This window comes from Capsicum annuum, unplaced genomic scaffold (genome assembly GCF_002878395.1).
Source record: "Capsicum annuum cultivar UCD-10X-F1 unplaced genomic scaffold, UCD10Xv1.1 ctg79497, whole genome shotgun sequence".
Lineage (NCBI taxonomy): Eukaryota > Viridiplantae > Streptophyta > Magnoliopsida > Solanales > Solanaceae > Capsicum > Capsicum annuum.
Genome location: NW_025890082.1, coordinates 115,498 through 127,451, shown reverse-complemented (window position 1 = coordinate 127,451; position 11,954 = coordinate 115,498). Strand labels below are relative to the sequence as shown.

The 11,954-nt window shown below is 36.1% G+C and overlaps 1 protein-coding gene across 1 annotated transcript; it reads right to left on the bottom strand.

Annotated features, from left to right (window-relative positions):
• Positions 1 to 6,296: 6,296 nt before the first annotated feature.
• On the bottom strand, positions 6,297 to 8,026 carry LOC124895057. Its single transcript, XM_047405519.1, has 3 exons — positions 7,997 to 8,026; positions 7,753 to 7,883; positions 6,297 to 6,756 (listed from the first exon to the last, which is right to left on the bottom strand). The coding sequence occupies exons 1-3, from the start codon at positions 8,024 to 8,026 to the stop codon at positions 6,297 to 6,299; spliced, it is 621 nt and encodes a 206-aa protein (XP_047261475.1).
• Positions 8,027 to 11,954: the final 3,928 nt, after the last annotated feature.

Sequence of the window (11,954 nt, the reverse complement as noted above, 5' to 3'; positions counted from 1 at the left end):
TCAAGGAAGGCATCGTTCTCGGCCATAAAATTTCTAAAAAGGGGATAGAAGTTGATCGAACAAAGGTGGAAGTTATTGAGAAACTACCACTTCCTATTTTAGTGAAAGGAGTGCACAGTTTTTTTGGACATGCTGGCTTTTATTGGAGATTTATAAAAGACTTCTCAAAGACTGCAAATCCACTTTGTAAACTTTTTGAGAAGGAGGTGAAATTTTCTTTCGATGACGAGTGCTTAAAGGCATTTGCATGCCTTAAAAAGAAGATGATTGAGGCCCCTATTGTTATTTCACCTAACTGGGCAAAACCATTTAAGATTATGTATGATGCAAGTGGTGTGGCCCTTGGAGCTGTATTGGGGCAAAAGAGGGACAAACTATTCTATTCGATATATTGCGCCAGCAAAGAACTGAATGGAGCACAAAAGAATTTCACTGTCACTGAACAGAGGTTTCTAGCTACAGTGTATGCTTTCGAAAAGTTTAGAGCTTATCTGCTTGGGATCAAAGTAGTGGTCCACACCGACCATGCTTTCTTAAGGTATTTGATGGCTAAGAAGGATGCTAAACCAAGGTTGATCAGATGGGTATTGCTGCTGCAAGAATTTGACTTTAAGGTCAAGGATAGGATAGGTTGTGAAAACCAGTTGTAGATCATCTTCCTAGAATGGAAGGTGAACAGGAAAGTAGTGATGAAATAAAGATAAATGATGCATTCCCTAATAAGGAGATTCTGGCTACCGCTATGGAAAAATTGCCTTGGTATGCGGATTATGTAAATTATGTTATGAGTGAGGTCATTCCAGAAAACCTTTATTTCCATTAAAGGAAGAAGTTACTGCATGATATGATGCATTACTTCTGGGATGAGCCGTATCTTTTTCAGCAATGTGCAGATAATATTATAAGGAGATGTGTGCTGGAAGTGGATGTATTATGCATATTGGAAGCATGTCATGCTTCCCCAGTCGGGGGTTACCACGCAAGTGAACGAACAACTAGGAAGGTGTTGCAGAGTGTCTATTATTGGACAACATTGTTCAAGGATGCCCACGAGTTTGTGCTAAAATATGAACAATGCTAGAGGCAGGGTTCAATCTCTAAAATACTTGAGATGCCCTTGACTAAGATGCTTGAAGTGGAATTATTTGATATCTGGGGCATTGATTTCATGGGTCCTTTTGTGAGCTCGTACGGGATGAAGTATATTTTAGTTGCTATTGACTACATCTCAAAATGGGTCAAAGCTATAGCCTTGTTTGATAATGAAGGAAAGAGGGTTGTTGCTTTTCTCAAGAATAACATCTTCTCTCGCTTTAGAGTACTACGTACTATCATAAGCGATGGAGGATCTCATTTTTGGAAAAAAATATTTAGAGCATCTTTGGTAAAATATGGGGTGAAACAGCATAGAGTGGCTACTCCATACCACCCACAAACCAGTGGACAAGTGGAGGTATCAAATCATGAGATTAAAGCCATCCTAGCCAAAACGGTAAATGCTAGCCAGAAAGATTGGTCTTAAAAGCTCGATGATTCCTTGTGGGTATATTAGACTACTTTCAAGAAACCCATTGGCATGTCACCATTTTAGCTGGTCTATGGAAAACCTTGCCACCTACTAATAGAGCTGGAGCACAAGGCCTTATGGGTATTCAAAAGGTTAAATCTAACTTGGAAGGAAGCAGCAGAGCTGAGACTGGGACAATTGAATGAGATGGATGAATTCCATCTCAGGGCCTATGAACGAGTAGATTTGTATATAGAAAAGATAAAAAAGTACCATAATTAGAGAGTAAAGAAACGAGAATTCCAAAAAGGTAACTTGGTGCTTCTGTTCAATTCCCGACTCAAATTGTTCCCAGCTAAGATGAAATCTAAGTGGTCAGGCCCTTTTAAAGTTAGTCAAGTCCACTCATCTGGAGTAGTGGAACTTGAAAACGAAGACTACAGTACATTTAAGGTAAATGGGAAACGTGTCAAGCTTTACATTATCCCAAAAGAATCAGTGAAAAATACCACCATTGTCTGTCTCAATGAAGTCTGAAGTAGTCGACACACCTGAGTCGTACCGCGACGTTAAATCAGGCATTGCATGGGATAAAACCCATGACACCGAAGATTGATCCATTCCAGGTATACTCTAACCCTTAGTTTAATTTTTCTTTGATTTTGAGTTGAGGGTGTAAGGTAGTCTATTTTTGTAACATATTTTATGGTAACTAGGAGAAATACAAGTACAAAAAGCAGTTGATATATTTTTGATTGATTTTTAAACACCTCTCCAGTGTCTCATTTGCAAAGACTGTATGAATTATATTTATTTGTGACCGTTGTGACTCTTGTCGTGGCATTAGTTTTAGCTGCTTGATGATCATTGCTGAACAATTGCATGAACTAGATAAGTGGTAGCCTGCGATATACTTGCATGCCATGTGTGTGTGAGAAACTACTTAATTCCCTCTGTATGCTAAAGCCAGAACTTGCCTAGTTAGTTTTACCATGGTTAAAGGATAGGGGTTAGGAAAAGATCATAGGCCGTTTTGTTGATTAACCCACTTTTAGCCTAAATAGCCTACCCTATGTGCATTATATCCCTTGATCCGTATTTTGAGCCTAATTAGCCTATTTCTTCCTTATGACACCTTTCACCTTCCCATTTATACCATAATGAATCTGTTTGGCCCTAGTCCTCCTTGGATATTGTGAACCTTGACCTAGGCAAACTGCCTAAGTTGAGGGTGGCTATCATAGGGGTGCATGGTGTAAGATGAGTATGAAGAAGGGTGGAATAAAGTAAAAGAAGAATAAAAGTTGAGTTCTATTCTAAAAAAAGAAAAAGAGAAAGAGAGAGGAACCCAACTTGAACATGTGCGATCAATGAAAAAGAAAATGAAAAAGAGGTGAATAAGTGATCCCCAAGAGATTACTGTAGTGTAAAGGAGGCGTAGTCACTTTAAATGACCTTGAATTTCATACCAACCCCAGCCTACATTATAAGCCTAAAAGAAGTCCTATAGTGATCCTAGCTTGCCTATCTGAAGGTCTTGGTAATGAAAATAAGGGCAAGCCTATGGTACTTGGCATACACTGATTGAAACTTCATTTTGAGAGTGAGAATCTTTTCTTGATCCCCACATTTACATTTTTGGTTTATTATATGTGAGGAGGGGGATTTCTTTGTTGTGAGTGCACAATGGTATTGTTGCTAGCTACTTGCTTGTTTAGATAGTGCAACAACGGTATATGAATGGTTGCTGTGTCTACGATTGATGCCATTGCTTGAGTCCTTTGTGTTACATTTTGTTCTTCAACGACATACATAGTTGGTTTTAATTAGATTGACCTTGGAGGTGGTAACTATGTTTTGAGCTTAAAAGAGAAAATTGGTTGCTGAATATGCTATGTATTCTCTTAGTTTTGTTGAGTTACTTGATGACAAGCAATTGTTTTAAGTTGAGGGTGTTGATGTGTGAGCAATTACTAACACATTTAAGACCTTTAACCAAGAATAATTGCAATGTCTTAAGCAATTTTTGTCGTTTTTATTTGTTTATATCTGATTTTACAGTTTAAGATGATGAGATAGAGAACCAACAAGAATGGAAGAAAAGAAGTTGAAATCTGGAGGAATCTGAAGAGAAGTGTGGCTGACGACATCTGTGATAAGTCGTCAGCCCTGTGATAGGCTATCACAGTTGTCATCAGACTTAACCAGAGATTTGGCATGAGTTGAAGTTATGATGACACTTTGTGATAAGGCGTTAGGATGTTGATAAGGCGTCAGGAGCATCGTCAGCCTTAAACAGAAGATGGAAGTTAAAGACAGTTTTGTGATGACATCTATGACACGTTGTCAGGATGGTGATAATGCGTCAGGAGCGTCATCAGCCTTAAATAGATGATGGAAGTTGAAGACAGTTTTGTGACGACATCCATGATACATTGTCAGGATAGTGATAAGGCATTATCGTCTTCGTCATTTTTAGGCAGTGAAAGCCAAAAGTGCAGAGGAGATGACGACATACGTGATAAGCTGTCATACTCAAGATAAGCCATCACGGACGTCATCATCTATTCCAAGGAAAAGCTGTAACTTTGATTTAATTTCCTTAATTAGGTTAAACTATTTAAAGCCTTGTTTTAGGGTTTTCTATGATAATTAATTTTTGGACACATCTTTAGTCGAAAAACATACGTATTTCTCTCTCGCTAGTTAAAATATTTTGGGAGTTTTATACCGTGGTTCAATTCAAGTTATACTTCTTAATTTTCATCATCATTGTACATTAATCTTCTCACTTATGAATTCAATTCGTGTACTTGTTCCTTGCATCATGAGTAGCTAATCTTCTTTAACCTAAATTATGGGATCTAAGGTTAGGTCATGACGATGTGCTAAACACTCAAAATTTAATAGGTGTTAGGATTTCTTGATGATTCTGAGATTTTAATTGATGTCTGTTGGTTGCAAACAACAGACATACCTACTTTGATTTTCTTGAGAAAGAAATCATAAACAGTAGGAAGTGAATTATCAACAGGGACTCGGAAATACTTCATTTAATAATCAGTGTTGTAACAAGGTTGATTAACCTGAAGTAAAATCTGGGCAATGAATAGAGATTCCCTAAGTCCGAGAGGATTAGGAAATTAGACGGTTAAATAGGTCGAGAGACATTTGAGCATATCATCGATAAAGAGAGCTTGTTATCCTAACCACCCAGAGAATCTTAAGTCACCTTTAGCATCTGTCATGTACCGTAAGACCTAGTGAACATAATTCTGGTTATCTCATAAAATCTTGGTTACAAACATTGAAATCAAAGTGTGAAACAATTACTTGTGAAACTTAAACCCCCATTTCAGGAAACATTAAAATATTAGTGAATTAAATTACAACTGACTTGAGTTCACACCTTATTCCCTCTGGGATTCAATCCCAACCTAGTTGGGTTTTATATTGACAAGGATCGCTTACACCCATTTAAGAGTGTAGTTTGAGCATTATCATGACTCCGCGATCATGGCATGTTGCGGAGCAGGCTAATTTCTCGATTGTCAATTTCCAGTGGGCTCCGCGATCATGGAGTATTGCGGAGATAGACAAAATATCATCCATAGTCTTACTGCGATGGTGGCATATTGTGCCGTCGGTCCAGGTCCCAATTGTCCATTTTCCAGTGTCTTGGCAGGAAAGTGGCGCATCGCATCAAGGCTAAAAATCGGGATGGTAAGTTTTCAGCTTCTGTTTTTAAATTTGTTTAAGGGTATTTGGGTCTTTTTTCACAGCCCTAATTAACCTAAAGCATGAAATTTAACCCCTAAACACCCTAAATAATCATTCATAATTTCTCTCAAATTAAAATCCCCTCTTTCAAGAATAAGAAACCCTAGCTCTCAAATTCAAGGCAATTTCTCAAGAACTCTCCATTCATCTCTTCAGATTCATTAACCCAGGTATGATAGATGTTCATCCATGGATCCCTTTCATCCATGGAGTCCAAGAAACCCTACTAAATCATAAAATTGTGATCTTTTCATGATTTATGTTTGAAATTATGATTTTATCCATGAATCTCCATGTACTATTGATTTTATACCATTTTACCATGAAATTACTTCTATTATTCAATCTTCCATGTTTTACTGTATTAAACCATGATTTAATGCTATTATGATGAATTCAAGCTATTCCTACAAATTCCATAACATTTCTATGATTGTTTTAAACCATGAACTACAAGTGTTTGATCAAATGCCTACAAGAGTGATTTAATTATTAAGAGCCTTCATTTTTTGATCTTCAGGTGTTAGTGTCATTTTACTATAATTGTTTTGAGGCCTGGGGGTATTGAATACCAGAAATCCATAGCTATTTATTTAGTATAGTCTTGGTACATTACCGAACAGTCTTCAGAATATACAATGAGTACTTCAGAATAGTCAAATACCAGTCAGTTAAACTCAAAATAGTCTAGTATCTCAGTGTCTTTAAGTTAGGAGTAGGATTTAGCACCGAGAAAGTGTAGGGATGGTGGCTTCCTCGTCAAATAGGTAGAGTTATTAGTAGCAATCGTTATACTCTAGAACTACTTAGCTAGCGTAGGCAGAGGCAGATTCGGGATTCAGACTCTCGGGGTGACAAGTAAACTTATCGATTAAATTAATCTGATTATTCATTTTTCAACATATAGAACAATTGACCAACCAATTCATTAAAAAAGAAAAATAATAAAATGACAAAACTTAATCTTTCAATAATATTACTAATATCATAATATAATATCCATAATTTATTACAATTGTCCACAACGAGTTTTCATATTCTGAAAATGATCAACGATGACATCATTACTTACATTTGCAAATACATCACGCTTTATGTAACGTACTAAACAAACATTTAAATATTGATCACCAATACTATTTCGCACTTTATTTTTTATGTGCTTCATGGAAGAGAATGCTCTTTCCACAGTTGCAGTAGCAACGGGTAAAATTAGAGCCAACTTCACAAGTAAATAAACAAGTGAATAAGTCTCCACAAGATTTGCCTCAACTAATGCCTTTGCCAAGTCATGAATTCCTTGAAAGTTGGAGAGTTTGGAATTACCACCTCGCATATGAATTATGAAAGTATTAAGTTGGTAACTTAAATGTAGAAGCTTTCCATCATCAAACTCATTTGGATAACACTTCGTTAAAGTCATGATTCTATCTTTGTCAAAGTTAGAGAAAGAATTGATAGGATTCAAGCTGCCCATCCCAACAAGCAAATTACTACTCACTACATCAAAATGATCATTAAGCTTTTGAAGTTGCACATCAATGATAGCAAAAAAGATTTCAACACGCAAATGGTGCGAACAAAAAACATCCAAACACTTATGCTTTGACTTTCTAGGAAAATAACCCTCATCTAATTTGGGAATTAAGATACCATGTGAATCACAAAATGAAGAAACATCATCCAACAAAGATTCTCACCTATTTTCTCTCATATCTTGCATTCTTTTCTTTGGGATGTTAAGAAATTCCACGGCATTAACAATATCTTGATCTTTTTTTTGTAAAATCTTGCTCAACTCATTTGACATGGCCAACACTTTCAAAACCAAGTGAAGCATAAAAACAAATTTAAATGTTTTGACCTTTGTCAAAAGATATTCTGCTTGATTTATATAACTTGAGGTAGAACCTTCAATTTCAATCACTTCAAGCACATGAAAAATAGATGATAAAATAACAATAAAGTTATCCAATGTTTTGAAATATGATCCCCAATGAGTATCACTCGGTCTTTGAAGCCCATGTTCTTGATGTAATCCTTGTACGGTATGAGTTTCACAGGACTCAAGTAATTGCTTTAAATTTTTGGCTTGGCAATGACGAAGTAAATATCTACACTTAAAAAGTCCTCCAACAACATTTAACACATTAGTAACATGATCAAAAAAGTCTTCAACTTCCAAATATTTTGTAGCAATAGCAATAAGTGTTAGTTGCAATTGATGTGCAAAATAATGAATATAATATGTCAAAAGACTATCTTTCATAATTAAAGTTTTGAGACCATTTATCTCTTCTTTCATATTATTAGGTCCATCATAACCTTGTCCACGTATTTTGGATGAACTTAGTAAGTGATTGGAATACATAGAATAAATTTCTTTATTCAATAAGTATGCCGATGTATCACTAACATGGAGACCGATAAATCATTCTACAGCTTCACCATTCTTATCAACATACCTCAAAACAAGAGCCATTTGTTCTTTGTGTGAGATGTCTTTGGATTTGTCAACTAATATCCCAAAGTAATCTCCATTAAAGTCCTCAATTATAAATTTCAATGTTTCTTTCGCACAAGCATTAACAATATCCTTTTAAATCATAAGATAAGACAAAGTATCATTTTGTGAAGCTTTTTCTAAAATCACTTTCCCCACATTCGGATGTTTGTCTCCATGTCACCGCAAAAATCCTAAAAAGTAACCTTGATTAGTTGAAGATTCACTTTCGTCATGACCTCAAAAAGGCAATCCATGATACAAAAGAAGTATTGCCACATCAATTGAAGCTTCTAAATGAATTTTGTACTCACTTTTTTCCTTTTGAGAGTGTTTGTCAAGATCAACTTGAATTGACTGACGATGATTTGACAAATCTCATATCTTATTGTAACATTTGTGGTAAACACTATTAAATTTATAGACATGTAAACAAAATCTTTCAAGAGCCTTATTCCAACCCCTAAAACCCCTTAATGCATAAAAATCACCCATAGTTTCAAGAACAAATTCATTGAACAAAAAGCAACAAAGACAATATGTGGCATATTTCTCCACACTATACTCCAACCAAGTTTAATGTAAATATTTAAACCAACTTGAAGAAAATTGATGCATTTTACCTCCTATTCACTTGAAGAATATGGTTTCAAGATAGTTACAAGGCCCCTCCTCAATATAATATTTCCTCACTTCATCTCGTATTCGAGGATCATAATCAGAAATAGGTCTTCTTTCTCCTGGATCAGCTTTAAGTTAATCCAAATCGAGGTCAGTTATAAGATAAGAATGATTGATGTTGACATTACTAGAACTTGATTGAGAATAATCAACCTTCTTAAAAAAATTCTCTATCTCAATTCACAAAATTAGAATATTTTCTCCTATATCAAGATAATTCCAAATTTGGATTTCTAGGCTCAAGAAAGAGAAAGAAAATAATTTTTCAAAACAACTTACAAAGAGAGCAAGAAGCAACTAGAGAGAGAGAGAAAGCAGAGCAGCAGTAAACCTCAAGATTCAAGAATGAGAGAGTGTTTTGATTTGGAAATAGCCAAATAGGATTTTTTTTGAGAGATATTTTATTAAACCTATTTAAATAATTAAATTAAAATAAAGTCAAAAAATAATAGTACTTTTCTATAAAACTCAAATGGTAATATGCCTTTATTAAGTAAAGTGCACCTATTAGTTGTTGCCTTGATTTAATGAAACAATTGTTAAAAAAAATTAAAAAAAAATAAATGTTGCTAGCCGAGTTCGAAGACACGACCTTGGGGATACAAAAGCAGCACTTTGCCACCTGCACTAGATAGTGCTTTATTATTGTGGGTGGCAAATTTAATATTTAGCAATATTCGTATATATATACAGCTATATATATAGGGCTTTTGTTGAAGTTTGAGGGTGGAGTGCCACCCCCACGAGCCTTAATAGATCTGCCCCTGAGCGTAGGATATGAGTAGTCACCCGTCAGATTAGGCTTGACTATCTCCTAGGGTTCATCCGTCAATTCAGGCTTCACACCCTTAGTCCTTTGGACATTATATTAGTTTAGTGGATCCACACAACCATTGTTAGTACCTATGGCATGGTATTAACACCCTTCTAATTGGGGTTACAGGTTGGAGCCCGATTAGCTCAAATTAGGGAATGTCAATTAGATGATACCTCCCACAGTCTCAGATATAGTCTTAGTTATAGTCCCAACTCAGTCATTCAGTCTTAGTGTTGTTTGACCAAAGCATACAGATTTTAGTTATCTCAGTATTTCAGTTTATACATTTTAATCAATTCATGTTATATGCTTGGTCATGCATCCTCAGTATTTATAGATTTTTATGCATTTTCAGCATCTACAGATTTTATGATCTTTATTCAGTACTCTATACTTTACATGAATGTCTAGTTAATTATTATTATTCCTATTCATGAGACCATTCGTATTAGCCTACCTCATTTAGCATACCAGTACATTAAAAGTACAGATCGCATACCTTTATTTTGTGCTTTGATGTATCATATCATAGGTGCTGATGCTCAGTTCCTGGATCACACTTAGTCACTCAGATCATCAGCAATACAGTAGAAGGGGTCATTCCTCATCATCTAAGGACATATTATATTACTTTATGTTTTTATCTCCGTAGTTAGTAGATTTAGTTGGGGCCTATCCTATCAAATCACAGTATCCAGTTTAAATGCTTTTCAAACATTATAGTTAGCTACTTAGACTATTCAAATTTTAGTATTTTTATCAGATTCATAATTCAGTAGTTATTTCATTATCAAAACCTTATGGCATTTCAGTTATTATTCTGTGTTCATGATTATATTATTCAGTACTCATAGCAGGTACCAGCTCATGGGTTAGCTTGTGGTCTCTTAGAACTGTAAGCACCGTGTAACGACTAGGGGATAGTCTCAGGTCATTACAAACTTGGTATCAGAGCCTAAGGTTTTAAAGTGTCCTAGGAAGTCTAAAAGCCATGTTGTGTAGAGTCTTGTCCATGGGTGTGTAGCGCGCCATACTTACGGATGAGAGGCTACAAGGTGTTTAGGAAAAGTTTCCCTTCTTTCAATATTCATGTCATGCAAGTAAGCATGAGCTCAAGTTAAACTCCCCATCTAATCTATTTCTTCTTTCTATTTAGGAAACATGCCTCCCAAGAAGAACGAAAGAAGAATAGGTACTCAGCAAGCCCCTCATCCCATCTTGGCAAATCTTCTGGATAAGCATGTCTCTTACGCAGAATTTAGGGATACGTTCACTACTCTAGCAAATTCCATAGCAGCATAAAATAGATGGCCAAATATTGTTCCAACTAACCTAGTGGCCAATATTGCTGCGACTCGAATTTAGGATTTCACCCAAATGAATCCTCCTTCTTTCATGGGATCCAAGTTTGAAGAGGATCCATAGGAATTCTTAGATATGGTTCAGAAGGTAACGGATAATATGGGGTTGACATTTAGCTAGAGTACCGAGTTGGCTGCATATCAATTGCAGGATGTAGCCCATACTTGGTTTAATCTATGGAAGGTTGATAGAGGTGCTGATGTAGGGCTTATAGAATGGGAAGAGTTTGCCTCAGCTTTCTTGGACAGATTCTTCCCATTAGAGTTGAGAGAGGCCAAGGTATTAGAATTTATTAACTTAAGGCAAGGTAGCATGAGAGTAAGGGAGTATTCTCTCAAGTTTACTTAGATAGATATGCTCTTCATGTGGTAGCTAATAATAGGTACAAGGTGAGTAATTTTGTGTCTAGCGTGTCTGATAGTGTGGTCAAGGAGTGTAGGACCGCAATGCCCGACTACTGATGGTCCATGTTCAATAGCTAGAGAAGCAAAAGATTAAGAAAGGGGAGAGAGGAAACAAGAGAGCTAAGATGGGTAGTTTTAATTTTAATCAGCCAAAGTTTGAAGGTGGTAACCATTCTCAGTTTTATCATAGGTCTTCAGCCCTATTACCTTCTTCAGCTAGTTCCCGAGTACCCAAATTCAAAAATGACAATAGGGATAGGGCACCAGGCTCTAATTCCCAAGTCAGTATTAGTAGTGCTAATACCAATCCTTTATGTTAGAAGTATGGCATACACCATCAGGATGAGTGTAGAGTAGGTAGTGATATATGCTTCAAGTATGGAAAGCCAGGCCATTGGATTCGAGAGTGTTGGGTAGTTTCTCACAAAGGTAGGGATGAGTGCCAACTAGGCCTGTCCTATCAGTCGTCAGTTCCATCCGACTTCCCAACTCAGTAGGGTGCCGCTTCCAGTGCTATAAGTGGTCAGCGTCCGAACAAATTATATACTCTTTAGTCCTGCTAAGATTAGGAAAATTCTCCTGACGTAGTTACTAGTAAGTTGTAGGTCTTTCACTTATATGTTTATGCTTTAGTAGACCCTGGAGCTTCTCTTTCTTTTATAACTCCATATATAGCTATCAATTTTGGAGTCAGTCCCAAAAATCTAGTAGAGCCCTTTTCAGTGTCTACCCCAGTGGGCATTTCTATTATAGCCAGACAGGTATACGAGAACTGTCCGATCATAATATCTCAAAAAGTTACTTCAGTTAATCTCGTGGAGTTAGATATGACAGATTTTTACATCATTCTTGACATGGATTGGCTCTACTTATGTTATACCTCAGTTGATTATAGAAACA

Excerpts from the sequence above, each read along its gene's own strand:
- LOC124895057 (XM_047405519.1), bottom strand. The coding sequence starts at position 8,026 with ATGACGAAAGTGAATCTTCAACTAATCAAG. Across the intron at positions 7,884-7,996 it reads TGAATCTTCAACTAATCAAG|GATATTGTTAATGCTTGTGC; the intron begins GTTACTTTTTAG and ends ATGATTTAAAAG. Across the intron at positions 6,757-7,752 it reads CAAATGGCTCTTGTTTTGAG|CTTGAATCCTATCAATTCTT; the intron begins GTATGTTGATAA and ends TGGGATGGGCAG.